The following is an 18,137-nucleotide window of genomic DNA, read 5'->3' as shown; positions in this document are numbered from 1 at the left end:
TCCTTTTAGGAAATTACTCCGCAAAAAGTCCACGACCTCAGTATTTATGAGGAACTTGTTAATAGTTTAATCCATTTTCCACCATGGTAAAATTCAACATTTGATTTTTGTAATCCCATAGAATTTCTCATCCATTCCTGAACAATGTCGTATAAATGCCTCATCTTTTTATTGCTTAAAGTTGTCCAAGTCGTGAGAAGATATTGGATTTCGTGAAGCGTCTCATCAGCGTCGAGCGAGTAATAGCAAAACGCATGACTGCTATTTTGACTGGTGTTTCATTTCTCGCTTATTTATTACTTTTTCTAGTTACTGATTGATTTATAGCATCGGAATACCCTTATTTAAGGTATTTGAAGAAATATATTCATCACCAATTGATATAAGATGTAAAAAATCAATAAATTCGGTGTCCATCTTTCCCTACAACAAAGTGTCCGTCTTTCCCGCTTTGGTGTCAGGATGTTTAAACCAGCAGAAAACAATATTTTGTATTGCTTCCATTCTAGTTCTTTCGCCAGTTTTTTCATTAATGATCACGACAACCTATTCATGAAATAAAACTCCCGGAAATATAAACAATACAAGTTGTAGAGCTTAAGATCGGCAGTAGTCAAATTAGATCCACAAGGGTGCACATGATTGAAAATTTGTTTTGTTCGTGGATTTAACCAATTTTATATATATTATGCCAAAAATGTTCTCAAATGTGTTGTTTTACCTTCAGTTTGGATTCTACATATTTGAATTACTCGAAAATTACCTTTTTCATGTATTTATGAGAAGTGTCCATCTTACCCGCAGTGTCCGTCTTTACCTACCTTCCCCTAAAGTAAAATTTAATTTTGAAAGTTGCAAAGAGCATACCCAAATAGACAGCTCGAACTATAAAGCTGATTTGAGGCTGTCTAACGAAAAATCGTTCCGATGTCGTTCTTTATGGCTAATTAAGAGATAAGACGGTGCTTTGCGGCACTATGGAGCTTTTAAACAACCACTCTCTGGAACATTGCAGCTTGTTAGCATTATGTGTATGGTTCACGATGGAACTTGAAGGCTTGTCAAGAAGGTGTGCCAAACTTGGTGGAGCTTAATAGCTTTTTAATGCATGATCAGTACTTAAAGGTGGCTATTGTCAAAGTGTCAAAGACTGGTACCGTCAATCATCTCATAGCTACTGCAAACGTTAGATAAGTTAATTGAAGAAAAAATATTGAGCGAAATGATTGTGGTTGATGTGAATGGTTTATTAAACTATGTGAAATTATGTGAAATTAAAGAGCATTTAGAGTTAAAAAAAACATGCACATACAAAAAAAACAACTCGTGTTGTTTATTACATTGATGTTGCCTTGATTGAAAATAAATCGTAAAGAAAAATATTCCCCGGCACCGTGCCATAAGAAAGCTGCTTACACGATATTTTAACTACTGCAAAAGGCGAATTCAAGCAGCGCTGCCAAAAATAGCTGCTCAAGCAAATTAGGCTATTTGGATGGTTTCTTTGCTAAACTCTTTGTTAGGATTAAATTAAACCAGAACTTTTCACTAAATCATTAGACCGTTTACCAAACGTTAAACCACGTTCTTGGACTATACGCTGTTATTGACCAATCCATTATCCACCAAAATCAGTCAAAAGGACGGACGCAATATCGTATATCTACCTAAACGTTTCCCCTACAAATGTGTTTGATTCCTGGCCGTCTCAAAACGATTCATCATATTTGTTGTACATTCGAAATGCATGTGCACTCCATACTTTTGGCATGCTTTTAAAACTGCATGCTCATGGTTTTAGAGTGCATCATCGGGCTTGCCACAAACCAAATAATATTAGACATTGTGAGTGAGCTTCATGTTCAAAGATAATGTTATTCCTGACTATGCTTGCTAGTTTGTAGCTTTCTTATACGTTTCTTATATCGTTACATGATGTATAAGTACTAAAAATAAAAGATTAAAAAACAACATCTCTAATTTAACACAATTATAACAACAACACTTGAAAACAACAGTACTACAGTAGTAATGAGAAACTACGTTTGCATGAAATTTGATTAGTCATTGATAATCCTTTTAATTCAGATTCATGTTATCGTTTACGCCATATTAATGAGTCCAATTCATTACTGCTCTACACGACTGTTTTATACAAGTTTTCACTATCAAAGAAATTGGCAATTGTACCTTAATTACACGTTCGTGTATAACATAGAAGTTAATTGGACAATTAGTTCCCACCTACAATCGATTTTAGTCATTTAATATTCTTGTTCTGCTATAAATGTGGCGATTTTAGCAAGCTACAGTGCACAGCGTACAGGGTTTTTTGAAGGATCTGGACTAGAAAACTGGCAACTATGAAGCGAGTAATAGTATTGCTTTGCATAGCTTCAATAGGTACTTACATTCTTACTAACAAAGCACATCTCCACACTGCACATTCTTCGGGAAAAAACTAATATCTAATAAACTTTATCCCTTCTAATTCAATAACAGCTAACGCAGGGCTTTTGGTAAAACGTCAAGATTCACAACAACAACAACAACAACAAACCCAAGAAATTAGGGAACTTCCATCCCAACAACTGAAGGAAGAAGCCCCGCCACAGCAAACACAAGGACAACAGCCTCAGCGACCGCACGGACCACCCGAGACAAATATCAAGGGGGGACAGGAAACGAAACAGCATAAGGATTCGAAACCTGAAAAGTTGCAGCAATCTCAGCAAACTAAACAGTCTGAGGGTCTCAACCATGGACCCAAAAGTGCCCAAGTGAAACAGTCTCCACAGACTAAAACATCTCAAGGATCTTCAGAAACGAAAACACACCATGGACCCAAGCGAGCCGATGTCAAGGAACCTTCTCAAACCAAAACACCTCAAGGATCTTCAGAAACGAAACCACACCCAGGACCGAAGCGTGCTGATGTTAAAGAGCCTCCCCAAACCAAAACGCCCCAAGGAACGTCACAAACTAAAACTCACGCAGGATCAAAGCGTACTGATGTGAAAGAACCCCCCCAAACCAAAACGTCACAAGGATCGGCAGAAACTAAAACTCACCCAGGGTCGAAGCGTGCTGATGTGAAAGAGCCTCCCCAAGGCTCAGGGCATCCTCAGGTTAAAGGATCCCCTGAGACAAAAACGCAACAGGTAAAAGGTGAACCTGAAACTAAAGATACACAAGTCCAGCAGCAAACGAAGGGCTAGATAACACTGGGTGAAATAAAACGACTTGAACGACAGTATATTCAACCTATTTTAACAGTTACATAGAAGAGTATGGCAATCACAACTTTAGAGGACTTATCAATCGTGCACCTAGCAATGAAATGCTTTCCAATAAAATTGTAAGAAAAATTAACATCAAATATTCTACAGTTTATTCCGATTCATTGAAGATTTAATGTGATGTATGTGATAGATCTGATTTGCCTGGTTATGATCTATCACACATGAATGATGATAATAATCCTTAATTATCTTGCATTGTTTCTCAATTTAACTCATATCACAGAATTCAGTTCATTCCAATCGATGAATAGCTACTTGGGGAAAAGGTGAAACATAATTTCATTTTTTCTCCAAATAATTTTGTAAAATATTTGATGACTGTTACGGTCGTCATGTGGTATGTTTTGAGATAGTCCCGGTATGTTCGATTTTGGGACGGTTGCCATGTAGTAACTTTGAACTCGCGTTGGTCAGGGTGGCCTTCGTCATCGTTTGCCGAATTAAGTAGAACTGAGGTGGATACTGCTTCGAAGCGGACGTTCGACACTTGATCGTCCAGGCGATCATAGAAACCTTTAGGAGGTTTCCCTTACTGGAAACGTTGGAGTTTAGAGGCCTTACCTTGGGCAGGGGGACATATCTAAACTCTTTAAATGAGAACTCGATAGATGTAGGATGGGCATAGTCCTATCCTGACAGTCCGAACGAATCTGACCTGCCATGATCGGAGTTGGTTTTATTTATACTCAAATGAAGTTAAGGGTTTCTCACATTTGGTTCCGGGTTGTATGTTGGAAAGTTATTGTTTTCACTAAGCTAGTTACGTTTGTCTTTTGTTGACAAGAACGGTGGTTCTTGTCACTAAGTTCCTGTTTTGGGTTTAATGCATATACCGTTCCTGCTTTGGGTTATAAAGCATAAACTGTTCCTGCTTATGTTGTACGTTTCGGTTGGTTCTGTTAAATGTGTCACAATTGTTTTTATATGAACGGTGTGGCCTGAGCTCTTCCGGGTGTGTATGGTATGATCTGATTTACTGAATGTGTTATAATGAATGTGTTACAATGGTGTGACTTGGCTTTCCAAAGTGTGTTACTATGTGTCTATGGCTGATAGTGTGTATTACAATATGTTCTGTATAGCAGATATGCTACAATTTATTATCCTTTACCAGTATGACAGTAGTTGAACCTTCCCATGACAGTAGTTGGGCATCTAAGCTCAATTAAGAGTCAGAATCTATCTAAATAGCATCTTTAAGTAATGTTCCAATTACAAACTAAATAGAAAAAAAACAACGTATAATGATTTGCAAAACATGTCTAATGACATGTTTGTCTAAATGACTGTCTCGATATAGGCAGCAAAACGTCACATACAGCTCATAAGCAGTTCTGTGCCAGTATGTGCATGAGCACTGATGTAGGGTGTACGACTCATCTATAATCTTTGAAGACTAAGTAAGTCAAAATTATCCAATCAAAGCCTTCATGAAATTCCTGAATATTTACTTTTTGCTGCATCTCACGTATATTAGCTGTAATTTATTCATTTTGTGTAGAGTTTAGGTATCATAAGGGAACCTAATAGAGAAGAATATGACTCATTATTCCAATCAAGTATTGCGGCTCTAATTATAGAATACTCTAACAAACTAGTCAATAATGAAGTGAATAACAGCTTACAAATAAAACTATACAGACTATACATTAAACATCTAACTAACACAAACAAATGCAAAAGATTGTTGTACTTGCCCGAAGGTGTATGATCAAATAACATCCACGTCCTTGTCAATTTAGCCAGCAACAAGCATTGAGAACAGCTTTTACATTCGATACACAGCAAAACATGACTGCTAACAGCCATGTTTGCAACTCCACCTCACAGCAAGCAATGGTATAAAATAGAGCAAACATTTCCGCTTTCTTTCATTCCAATTTGTGTGTTGAGACGAAGTCATGGCTATGATGAAACAACTATTATTCGTTGCACTCGTTGTGCTAATTGTGGCAGGTAAGGCTCCTGTTTCTCTGGCATTTTTTCTTCTACAATTGACACAAATTTTAACGCTCATTCCTTTACCATTTCACTTCTCCATAGTATCGTTTTCGATGGTTGAGGCAGCTCAACCCTACACGACGTATCCACCTAGAATTTTGAGGCGCATTCGTGAAGCTGCTGAAGCTATGGACTACCCTAAACACAACTGAATAAGCAATGAGAGATACCTGAACTTCTTGACATCTCGAAACGATTTAACATTGCAATGATATACATGAAGAGTATGCAAACATTACTTGAAAAATACATGCATTAAAACCAAAAACGCTCAATTCGTGAAGTTTTGTTCATTTATTTATTTAATTTTCGATACCTGTATTTTCAATTCATAACAAAAAACGTACCAACTTTTCTACTATTTTAACATTTGGATCAAGCTCTGATACTCTGTGAAGATAAAGTTTTATCAATACTTGCTTTTACCTCGCAACAAATCGCGTCTGAAATCCCGCAAACAACGCTATGAAAGTTTACACAGCTCAGTTTTGCTATTAGTGATCGTTGCTGGAAGGTTGTTTTTGCTTCACTTTACACATCGTTTTTCACCCTACATAAAAAAAAAGATAAAAGCATCATCATTAGTGTACAAAAATATTGAACTCATGTATTTTAACTTTTTGCTGCATCTCACGAATACAGTTTTTGCTCTAATGGATTTTTTTGTAGATTTCATTTATCATAATGTGAACAAATACTAAGGAATGTGTCTCGTGAATCCATTGTTGCGGCTATAATTATAGACTGCTCTTAGAAACTGATGAATAATAATGTGAATAACAACTTACGAATACAATTATACCGATTATACATTGAACGTGAAACTAACACACAAAAGGTAAAAATTAATGTTGTATTACCCCTCATGAAAGACATCCTTGTCCATTTAGCCAGAACCAAAAACCATTTCTTGATTCGATACGATTTATGTTTACAACTCCACGGAACAGCAAGCAATGGTATAAAATAGAGCAAACATCTAAGATATACTTAATACCAATTTGTGTGTTGAGGCGCAATCATGGCTATGATGAAGCAACTATTCTACATCGCACTCGTTGTGCTAATTCTGGCTGGTAAGAGTCCTGTTTCTCCAACATTTGTTGTGCTACATATGACAGCAATTCTAACACTCGTTCCTTTTCATCTTGCTTCTCCATAGTATCGTATTCGATGGTTGATGCAGATACATTCTTAACCAAGCGTCCCCCTGGAATTTTGAGAAGCATTCGTGAAGCTGCTGAAGCTATGAATTATCCTAAGCACAGTTGAAGGAGAGACGAGAGAGATATCAACTACAAAATGCCTCGACTCTGTTTAACTCTGCAATGTAATACACAAAGCATGTGCAAACCAAACTAAAGAAATACATACCTTATAATCAAACAAGAATAATTCCCGAAGTTTTGTTTAGTTATTTATTTAATAATCTGTTTATGTGTTTTAAAACGATAGGAACAGACGCATCAGCTTTTCTACCAAACCAACTCTTGCATCAAGCGGGACAACTAATTAGGGTCTACTCCACATACTGTTTGTGGATATCGTTTTATCTTCAGCCGATTCAAGTCCATTCTCCTCATAAATTCTGCTGATAAAGCTCTACTCTACCCTATCTTGCTATAAGTGACCGTTGCTGGTAAGTTTGTGTGAATTCATTTACTACATCGTTTTGCAACTTTCTGAATCACCACATCCACTATCTTACAGAACGTCGAAATTCGAAAATGGGAAGAGCATGTGCTATTGGCGTTAGATTGTTCTACATTCGACCATGCGGACGATGGAAACCTTTTAAGCTATGTTAAACATAATGATCGAGGGGAAAAGTGAATGTGGAGTCATTGACGAATAAAAGTACATCATCTCTAACTCTTCGCTGCATTGTTGGTACCTGGAAAAGCATTGAGCGATAAAGATTTTACATTCAGAGAGAGTTGCTCAAGTTCATATGCAATGATAATGTAAATAAAAATAAAACAAACAAGAATACCATATTCAAAAGCATCTTAATTACAATCCAAGCTCAAGTTTGACTATAGAATCAACTATGCATTCGATTGATAAACTACATGCAAGCAGTTTGCAAATCTAACAAATAACCATACTATACTACTTTAACCATACACTAATCAACTTCATAAAAACAAGTTTTATTTGATAAGGTAATAATTCACCACGAATGTTAACATACTTGCTTATTGCTACACTAGGTCATGTTGCGCCTTGTTCGATTAACACTGTACTAGAACAAGGCATGTTGCCGCTATTCGTTTCGCATTAATACATCACAAAATCACTATAAAAAGGCACCACTCTTCAGCATCACATTACACTGTGTCCAAAGATCTGCCGGGCAAAATGAAACTACTATTCCACCTTCTTCTCATCGTGCTCATCGTAGCAAGTAAGTTCGCTCTATATCAAACACAATCAATAAATTAAACTCACGTTCATGATATTTTCCAGCATGCTTCACATGTGAGGCTGTAACTGCTCCCAGTCAAGTCGTAAAGCGTGAAGCAATGCGCCAATGTGTGATGTGGGAGGGAAAGCTAATGTGTCCAACTGGCTGGATTCCTGGAGGATAATTCCATTGCTATCCGCGATAGCAACAATCACAACATGATTTGATAAAAAAAAAACAATAAAAGTTTTTATTAATTCTCCAGAAATGTTCGCTACTATCTATTCTTCTCTTTGACCACTCATTAGGGGTGGACCTGCTCGAAAACTCCTGTTGAAATCACCTTTGCCACTCACTATAAAATTATGTGCCAAGCTTGGCGAAGCTGTTTTCGAGCAGTTTGCATAGGCTGGATGGCACAAATCTTTGCTCATTATATTGTGACGAAATGTTGTCTATTTTGATATACAAACATAACTTTGGGATTGCTTCGGATGGCAGGTCAGAGGCGTACTGACATTTTTTAATGCTTGTACGTTCCTCTGCTACCTAGTTTACATTCTGCTATCTCTATTTATCACGGGTTTTTCCCAACCTCAAAATCTTGTCCATACGGGCCTCCAAATGATCACGGTCGTATGTTGACCGATGTCTTCTTTTATTTGGCATAACCACCTACACGATCATGCCGGCTTCCATAGGATTTCGACACTTATTAGTACTTCGCAGCACGTTAGTCACTCCTTGCTACGAAAGAATGGTCAAGCCACATGAGGCTTGAACCCATTACGGGCATTTTATTAAGTCGTATGAGTAGACAAACCACAGGATATTCTCGATGTTGACGAATGCATACATGCGCATTATAGGCAGAATATAGTCAAGCCCACCATACCATGTCCCTTAAATTAATAACAAAACATCAAATGATAAGGTAATACTTCCACACGAATGTTAACCTACTTTTTTGTTGCTACAACCTTGTTCGGTAAACACTGTACTAGAACACGAACAACCAGGTCATGTAATCGCTATTTATCGTAGGTATGGTGTCGCTATATTTTGAACCAGTGAATCAACCATGAATCAATATAAAATAAGAATCGCTGTTCAGAAACAAACTACACTGTTTTCAAAGATCAGACGGGCGAAATGAAACTACTATTCCACATTCTTCTCGTCGTGCTCATCGTAGCAAGTAAGTTCGCTCTACATCGATCATAATGAATATAATATATTTACGTTCATGATATTTTCCAGCATGCTTCATAAGTGAGGCTGTATCTGCTCCCAGCGATACCGTAAAGCGTGAAGCTGCCCCCGATACGTGTAGATTTATTCATGGAATGATGTATTGTACTACAGGTTTCTTTGGGTTGGGATAAATGGTTGTTAATTCAAAAACATTTTTGCCCGAATTCAAGATTACCCTGATTATTTGAACAATGGTAGGAGAAAATAAATTAATTAATATTTTATAAATTGACTTATAAACTTAGTACTAAGCGTATATCTGTTACACTAAAACATCAACGTATCACATCGGAGGAATTAAAAGTTGTTTAAACAGCTATGAGCTATTCTTGATTAAGCTGAAGGAGAAACAACTCTAAGGCATTATTCAAATGTTGGATATTGCTAAATAATACCATTAAAAGATGCCAACATAGGCAACAAATCGAAAGGATGTTGTATACTTGTATTTTCAAAGTAAGGTAATCACATTACTAAACTTTATACTGTTGTACCAAACCAACTCTTGCATCTAAATGATCAACCTATCAAAGCTTAATCCACATTCTCTTTGTGGCTACCATAACCAAATCGCTACCATTTAATCTTCAAACAAATCGCGTGTAAAATTAACCCACCGACACTATGAAAGCTGTACTGAAGTGGGAAGATCTCGAGCTATTGAGGTCAGCTGTATCCTTTCGTCCTACACTCGACTATGCGGAGGATGAGCACAATTTAAACGGTGTGGATCGCTAATATCTAAGACAGTTGAAAATTCAGAGCCATTGAAGTTGAAAAACACATCGATTAAAAAGTATTAGCTTCATCGTTGACACCTGGCGGAACATTAAGCGATAATGAATTAGCATGCTGAGAGAGTTTATATAAACTCTCAAAATGAATAAACAAAATACAAGTATTCAGCAACTCCTAGCATGTTCAAATGATAAGGTGTGCTCAATTTGTTAAAATGAATAATTCACTACGAATATTAACCTACTTGTAAGTAGCTACACCAATTCATGTTACAAATTGTTACCCCTTAACGCTGTACAATAATAAGAACATCCAGGTCATGTTGTCGCTATTTGTTCTGGGTTAGTTCATCGCCCATGCATCAGTATATAATACGCTTCACCCTTCAGCAGCTCACTAAACTGTTTCCAAAGACGCCAGAACGTCGACAACTTACGAAATGAAACAATCATTCCAACTTGCAGTACTTCTGCTCATCGTAGCAAGTAAGTATGATCTGTATAAAATACAATCAAAATACTCAACTAACTTTGATGATATTTTACAGTGTGCTTCACATACGCTGCTAATACCTACAACGACGAGGTCAGCGAACCGCCTTGCGACTTCACAGGGTGCAAAAGTAAAGTCGTAAAGCGAGCTCCTAGCTCTGTTATGTGTATCGTTGTTAATAGAACCATGGTTTGTCCTTGGGGTTTTGCTGGGATGGGATAAAAAGTAGAGCAAACTCATATTCTTAAAATATATATATATACATACCCATGCCAATAAAACATCAAACCTCAATAAACATCAGGCTAACATACAGTATGCGCAATTAAAAGTTGTATTAAAACTTGCGATGTACTCTTCTTGATCCACCTATATGACAAATATCTGAAATACAACTTAAAATTGTTATATATTACAATATAATGTGCATAGAATGTGCGAAGAGAGTTAATGAAATACATGGGTTAAAAGCAATAAATTGACAAGGTGTTCTTGTATTTTATGTATAATATAACGACCATATAACTATCAAACCAACTTTTGCATCCGACTGATCAACATATTGGGGTTTCATCAACATACTCGTTGTGGATATCATGGCATAGTTTTACCTTAAAGGTTTCTCTGTTGAACGGTACCATTGAATGCAACTGTTTATCAATGTGAAATATAATGTTTAAATTGATGTGCCCTGTAAATACAAAGAATAACAACAAACCAGGCAAACACGTTAAATAGTACCTGGATTACATTCTAAATAAAATCTACAGCATTGTTGCAGCACACACTGTATGTTACACGAGAAAAACTGTATGCCAGTATTGAACGATTAGTTCCATCTTTCCTAGAAAAATTAAATAAAATGGTAACAATTATGGTTGCATCTAGTTCGCGGAACAGTGTGCTTGTACAAATACAACATGGTCATGTTATCATTTCTCATTAATACATTGCAAATGAATCAGTATATAATAAGCATCGCTCTTTGGGATCAGTTTAGTATGCTAAACTATTTTCCAAACATCAAACGTGCGAAATGAAACAATTATACCTTCTTGCACTAATCGTGCTCATCGTAGCAAGTAAGTTGGCTCTGTACGATACTCAATATACTAAACTAACGTTAATGATATTTTACAGCGTGCCTCATGTATGAGACAGCATCTGCTCCCAGCCAAATCGTAAAGCGTGAAGCAATGTATCAAGTGGAGCAATGTACCGATGGAACAATTGAATGCCCAATGCCGCATTGGGACGAGGGCAAGAATGATTTTGTTGAACCACTACCATAACACTGTCTTTTTTGACGTTATTACATTTTCGCATTCGCAGCAATAAAACAGTATTTTACAACAACAATACAGTGTTCTGAATGCTTTAATGAGATTTCTTAATGACACTTTCATATTGTGCAATGAAGAAGTCAAAATAAAAAAAATAGTGATAAATTTCATTGCTTGTTTTCAATCGCTACAACCGGCAACGACAAACGGCAGAAGCGAGACAATTCTGTGACGTACAGGCTTGAGAGTTTGCAAATCGTAAGCTTGAGATTTTTCTTCAAAACATGCGTGGAATACGAAAATCCAACGTTCAAAACAAATTCTTTCACTGAATAAATTTTTCTCCATCATAAAAATCGCCATGGATAACAGATTTAACAGATAGATTTGCTTGTCAAAGCGATACTAATTAACAGCTCACATAACAAAAAACTTCCCTAACAGAGCGTGACAGTTGCATTACCATCTGGGAGAAGAAAAAATTAAATTACTTCGAATATTTGCTTTTTGAATGATTTTTTGCTTTTTGAATTTCCCATTACTCTTGTGACAAAATGTGCATTCAAGCTTCCTTCAAGTCCTGTCTTCTTCTTTTGGCACAACAACCGTTGCCGGCCAAAGCATGCCTGTACCCACTAGCAAAGTGGGCTTGGCTTTCAGTGACTTTTGTTACCATAGGAGGATAGTCAATCCTACGTATGGGGGCACAGTCTATTCGGGGCTTGAACGCATGACGGGCATGTTGTAGAGACCGGCACCCTTCAAGTCCACTAAACCATATACACAAAATGAAAACCAAAACGTCAAATGATAAGGTAGCAATTCACCGCAAATGTTAGCTAACACTTTTATTGCTGCACTAGGTCATGTTGCACCTTGTTCGATTAACACTGTACTAGAACAAGAACAACCGAAACATGTTGCCGCTATTCGTTTCGCATTAATACATCACAAAATCACTATAAAAACCACTCTTCAGCATCACACTACACTGTGTCCAAAGACCGGCCGGGCAAAATGAAACTTCTATTCCACCTTCTTCTCATCGTGCTCATCGTAGCAAGTGAGTTCGCTCTATATCAAACACAATCAATAAATTAAACTCACGTTCACGATATTTTCCAGCATGCTTCACATGTGAGGCTGTAACTGCTCCCAGCCAAGTCGTAAAGCGTGAAGCAATGCGCCAATGTGTGATGTGGGAGGGAAAGCTGATGTGTCCAGGTGTCTGGATTCCTGGAGGATAATTTCATTGCTATCCGCGATAGCAACAATCACAACATGATTTGATAAAAAGAACAATAAAAGTTTTTATCAATGCTGCAGTAATGGGCCTCCTCTCATTGACCACTCATTGATATTTATTGATGTCAAGAAACCCCAATGTTAATGAGTGCTTAACTTAAAAAAGTAGAAAAACGAAAGTTTATTTTTTCACTGTCCTTAACCCGATGCCTCTCCAAATCAGCTTATCCATACATGCTGATCAGGATTTTGATAGTTTGGCTCTTTCCAAAAAACTTACTTGAATTCGAAATAGTTCTAATAAATAAACAGAAAGCAGTAATTTGGCTATCTCTTCTTTATCATGCTACTAAATGTCTTCTTTACTCTGCTACTAAATGTCATCCATTAGACCCATAGCTATTATAAAACAAATTAAGAAAAAAGTTAGATAGACCCAAAACTCTTTCAAAGGTTTATTCCCAGCCTCGATATCATGGACCGGACTGGATGGACTGAGGCTCGAATCCATTACGGCCCGATCCTGACCGATGTATTCTTTTATTTGGCGTAATGACCTACGCGATCATGCCGACCTATACATGCTTTCCCGATATATTAATACCACGCCGTTGGATATTAAATCCTTGCTATAGGGGGACGATTCATATGAGGCTTCAACCCATGACGGAAAAGTCGTACGAGTTGACGACTGTTGCACGAGGATGGCAACCGATGCATGTATGCTCAACATAGGCGATATATATTAAAACTGAAGGAAGTCGCCATATCTACAAAATAAAAAAAAAACACACCAAATGATAAAGAAACAATTAACCATGAATGTGTGAGTGTGTGTGTTTATTGCCACACAACGCCACATTGCACCTTGTTTGGTTAATACTATATCAGAACAAGAACAACCAAGTCATGTTGACGCTATTCGCTTCGCATTAATTTATCGCAAACGAATCAGTATATAATGAGCATCACTCAAAACTGTTTCCAAAGACCAGTCGTGCGAAATGAAACCATTAGCCCATCTTGCTCTGCTCGTACTCATCGTGGCAAGTAAGTACGCACTAGATCAAACTTGATAAATGTATCAACTAACGTTCATGATATATTATAGCGTGCCTAATATATGACGCTGTATCTGCATCCAGTGAAATGGAAAAGCGTGACGCTGTGCCAAATTCTTGTACGTTTCATCTTGGAAAAATGTTTTGCACTACGGGGATTTAAGGCACGGGATGAATGCTTATTTTGTTTAAAGCATGTTTTACCTCATTTATAGAATATTTTCAAAGTCTCAAATAAAGTAAACATAAAAACATATGCATTTGTATACTGAAAACAGAATAAAAAAAGTTATTTAAACATGAACTTACACTCACTAAGTGTTATGGAAAGTTCTAAACAGTTTTATGATTTTTTCACAAACCACCTGAAGAAGAAAAAACGGCAGCCAGAATCTGATAGGTATTTCAATATCATGCCTTTAAAGAATTCCCACATATATTAATGAAATAAAAACGTCCAATTTGACAGCTCAAAAAAGTGCAGTTTACTTGTATTTTTACTGTTCGATAATTTGTACACCAAAATACCTACTAACTGTGTCAATGCATTTGTGCTTAATTCACATACCATTTGTGTAAATTAGTAATAACGGTTGATTCGCTCAGACTGTATTGCTTCAGGTAATTCCCTACAGAACACCACTGTAAACGCTTAGTGTGATCATCGTCTACCACTATTCAGACCGAGTATCCCTCAAAAGCTTACGATCGTGACTTGGGGAAAGACAAAAGGTCACCCTTTTGCCTGCACCCGATTCAAGTGACGGATTTTTTAGCGTCTTTATATAAAACTTTTTTAGACAAAAACAGCTTAAAAACACGTATTTAAATCTACAATAATAATTTACTGCGTGCAACAGAAAGAGTCCTGTTGGCGTTTTGAATATTTAAATTTTACCTTCAAAAGAATTGCTTCTGAATCCCTGAAAATAACCATATGAAACCTCTGCATTACCATATTATGTTATTGCTAATCGTTGTAGATATTGTTTTTTCTCATTTGACTAAAAGTGTGAAAAGTATCAGGGCCTCGAATCCATCACGGCCCGATGCTAACCGATGTATTCTTCTATTTGGCGTAATGATCTACGCGATCATGCCGGCCTCTACATGCTTAGTAAAAAAGAATTCAAAGAAATGGTAAATGATAAAAAAATCCTAATATTTTGCATTCCATTCAAAATTAAATCTAGATCATTGTTGCAGCACAAATTAACAGCTACAAGGAACAAACTGCATACCAGTATTAAGCGCTGGTCCGAGGAGAATCAAATAAAAAGGTAACAATTCAACACGAATTTTATTCTGCTTGTTTATTGGTACACCTACTCGTGTTGCATCTTTTTCGCCAAACACTGTACAAAGTACTCCAGGTTGGAAATAAATCAGTATATAACAAGAATCACTCTGCTGCATCACACTAACCTGTTTCCAAAGACGTGCAAAATGAAGCAATTATACCATCTTGTTTTAATCATGCTCATTGTAGCAAGTAAGTTTGCTCTATATCAAACATAATCAATAAATTAAACTCACGTTCTCCAAAATTTCAAACTTATGTGCATTATATATTCCAGCTTGCCTAACTAATGAGGCTTTATCTGCTCCCAGTCAAGTCGCAAAGCGTGAAGCGGTGCCTCATTGTATGGTGTGGCAGGGAATGAAGATTTGTCTTCCTTCCTTCCTGAATGCCAGGTGGTGAATGTCAATGTTATCCACAATAACTTCAAACACAACATGATTTTATGAAAAATACAACTAAAAAAATCTGAATGCTGCAGAAACGATGCGTGTTTTGATTGACCATTGAATGAAACACTGAAATTAACATCAACAAAACTTTTTTTCAAAATAAACCCTAATCAGACTATCAGAAATCGTAGTCAGCTTTAATATATTTATTTATATATTCTTTAAAGTTAGTCTGGCATTTTGATATCGAGCGATAAAGTTAACTGAACTCAAAAACTAACTCAAAAACAGCTTTATATAACAAGAAAGAACCCCTTGTATGAACGGGCAAATTAAAGTAATTAAGTAAACAATATCTAAGCGATGAAGTTAAACGATTGAAGTAATTAACTCTTTTTCATCAAACATCAAACACCAAAACATCATTCCAGCGCTTTGGCAAACATTTGTCATAGAACCAATTGCACATAAACATCCACGAATTGATTATTAGGAAAAAAAACCATCGCACGTAACATCGGGCGACCTTAGCTCCTATAAATACTCTTAAAAATAATCTTTGAAGCTTAAAGTCTCTTTCAAAGAACCATGCGTATCTCGACAAGTGTAATATTTTCCCTTTTCTGTGGTAAGTCTCGATCGCTACTGTACTTGGTTCGGTTGGCTTATTAAATTTCGTATACTTTATATTTTCGCTACCAGCGCTTCTCGGTGCGGTAGCAGGACGACAAATAACAGACTATCCAACGGCAGGAGCTGAGGTAACATCATTATTCCATAGCATTCCATTAAGGTCTATTCCACTTTTAATTCCACCTTTTCTCTGTAGGATCCTGGAAATGAATGCAATGATTGGGGCGTCTGCATCAACTTGCCGCAATGAGCATACAATTGCTCCAAACGTAGCCACAACTATTACTACATTCAAACTCATTTTATCGATATTTCACCACATATTTGATGAAAAATAACAATATAGCAAAAAACCGCAATGCAAGCAATTTTTTTATTCAATCAATATACACTAAAAGCGAAACTTGTTTTGAAACTTGAGAGATTTAGCCCAGCCTGAGAGCGTAAAATACGATATCGCGATAAAGAAAACCTTGTAAGGTTATGCCATTTAACAATCTTACCTTGTACACAAAAACCTAACATGTACCAAACGAAATGTTACAATTGCTCCGACCAGCATTTTATCGAAGATTATAGAGCCATGGCCCATTTTTCTCACTAAGCAAAACGATAAGTAAAGAAGCTGTTTATTTATATAAATAGTTGCTCCATCAGCTACATAACCACTCGCTCACTGGTTTGTAGTTTTGTTACAATAACCAAATCAAAGAATCATGAAGAATCATGAATCATGAATCATTTTGTTTATTTTGTTTATTTGTTAGGGTTTATTAAGTTTTAAGTCTGCCTTATTTAGCCTTGATGGCGGATATTGTATTAATAAATGAAATGAAATGAAATGAAATGAAATGAAATGAAGTTCCTCATGAAAGCGTTCCTGTCTGCACTGCTCGGTAAGTGATTAACTAAGTGGCAAGCAACATCAACTATAGGTACGCCATGCAACGTAACCTTTTTGGTTTCCTTTACAGCCCTTGCGGTACTGGTGTCAGCTCAACCTGAAGAGACAAATGTTAACATTGGGCCCTTTCCGTTGTAAGCTGAAATTTCAGCCTGTCAGCTGTTTGCATTGTATAGCAGTTTTCGAGCAGCTATCTAAGTGAGTATAATATACAGGTGGGCTTATCCCAAGGTGTATGAATTACGAAGGCTGATGTTTATCGCTTCTGCTTCTGAATGAAGAAATATTAAAAATATGAAAAATATGAAAAAATTGCAGCCTAGTTTTTGTGCGGTTTTGTATGGAGTGTTTACATGATTTCAGCCTTTAATTGTCAAACTCCATACAAAAAGTTGACTAGAATCGTGAAGGGCCCCATTGTTTGTATTGAGCACTGATCAGTCTGTAGCAAATATTTCAGCTATCATTTTATCTTTAGTTTCATTCCACTAGAAAGACTACGAGAGCCGTTGCCAAAAACATGGAATGAAGAAGGACTGCTGGGTGACTGGTCCTACCACTGCACCATCGGCCAAAAAACCTCGCGCTTAATGATCGCATCGAACAATCGCAATGGTGAACGAGTTCCGCTTATTGTAATTTTAAAATAAAAAGCATCTGAAGCGGCAGTAGCAGAATTCGTTCGTACTATTGTAAGATGTTGCAAGATGTAAATGTTTGAAAACGACTATTGTCCTACACCTTCTTGCAAGAACCAAAACCCAAACATATTACTGTAGAAATATTCACCAATCACAAACATGTCCATTAGCTTGCCAAAAATAAATCTTTGAATTCAAAAATACATCGAGACACTTCATTGCAAACTATAATTTAAGAGTGCTGTAAGGTGAGGCTTGCTAGCTGTCAAGTCTGCATCACGTCGATGTGAAACAAAATTAATTAAATGCCATCTTTTTCTACTTAAAACTTTTCTACTTACAAATCTACTACTGATCTGGGCAAACATATTATATTCCTAACAGATTGAATCGGATAGTTCCCAGACCATGTACAGTGAATCGAAATAAGTTAATAGGAGGCACGTGTCACCTCCGAAGTGTTTATTGTTTATAAATTGAAGCA

The 18,137-nt window shown here is 36.7% G+C and overlaps 1 protein-coding gene and 5 long non-coding RNA genes across 6 annotated transcripts; 4 read left to right on the top strand and 2 right to left on the bottom strand.

Moving 5' to 3' along the window:
* The first annotated feature begins 2,281 nt into the window (after positions 1–2,281).
* LOC120903802 (polycystic kidney disease protein 1-like 3) lies at positions 2,282–3,267 on the top strand. The gene is made up of 2 exons (XM_040313412.1): positions 2,282–2,403; positions 2,503–3,267. The coding sequence occupies exons 1-2, from the start codon at positions 2,364–2,366 to the stop codon at positions 3,216–3,218; spliced, it is 756 nt and encodes a 251-aa protein (XP_040169346.1). The 5' UTR covers positions 2,282–2,363; the 3' UTR covers positions 3,219–3,267.
* Positions 3,268–6,535: 3,268 nt separating this feature from the next.
* On the bottom strand, positions 6,536–7,425 carry LOC120903220. The gene is made up of 2 exons (XR_005739559.1): positions 7,297–7,425; positions 6,536–7,197 (listed from the first exon to the last, which is right to left on the bottom strand). It is a non-coding gene; the product is annotated as an uncharacterized LOC120903220 (long non-coding RNA).
* A 179-nt stretch (positions 7,426–7,604) lies between these two features.
* LOC120903218 lies at positions 7,605–7,978 on the top strand. The gene is made up of 2 exons (XR_005739557.1): positions 7,605–7,710; positions 7,773–7,978. It is a non-coding gene; the product is annotated as an uncharacterized LOC120903218 (long non-coding RNA).
* A 2,095-nt stretch (positions 7,979–10,073) lies between these two features.
* LOC120903219 lies at positions 10,074–10,672 on the top strand. The gene is made up of 2 exons (XR_005739558.1): positions 10,074–10,187; positions 10,250–10,672. It is a non-coding gene; the product is annotated as an uncharacterized LOC120903219 (long non-coding RNA).
* A 2,995-nt stretch (positions 10,673–13,667) lies between these two features.
* Positions 13,668–15,678, top strand: LOC120903053. Its single transcript, XR_005739529.1, has 5 exons — positions 13,668–13,772; positions 13,834–14,923; positions 14,990–15,063; positions 15,149–15,275; positions 15,361–15,678. It is a non-coding gene; the product is annotated as an uncharacterized LOC120903053 (long non-coding RNA).
* Positions 15,065–15,408, bottom strand: LOC120903054. Its single transcript, XR_005739530.1, has 2 exons — positions 15,320–15,408; positions 15,065–15,208 (listed from the first exon to the last, which is right to left on the bottom strand). It is a non-coding gene; the product is annotated as an uncharacterized LOC120903054 (long non-coding RNA).
* Positions 15,679–18,137: the final 2,459 nt, after the last annotated feature.

Source organism: Anopheles arabiensis, chromosome 3, assembly GCF_016920715.1.
Source record: "Anopheles arabiensis isolate DONGOLA chromosome 3, AaraD3, whole genome shotgun sequence".
Lineage (NCBI taxonomy): Eukaryota > Metazoa > Arthropoda > Insecta > Diptera > Culicidae > Anopheles > Anopheles arabiensis.
Note: the sequence above shows the minus strand (reverse complement) of the source record. Positions and strands in the feature narration are given on the sequence as shown.

Coding starts and splice junctions, on each gene's coding strand:
- LOC120903802 (XM_040313412.1), top strand. CDS start 2,364: ATGAAGCGAGTAATAGTATTGCTTTGCATAGCTTCAATAG. Junction 2,404..2,502: donor GCTTTGCATAGCTTCAATAG/GTACTTACATTC, acceptor ATTCAATAACAG/CTAACGCAGGGCTTTTGGTA.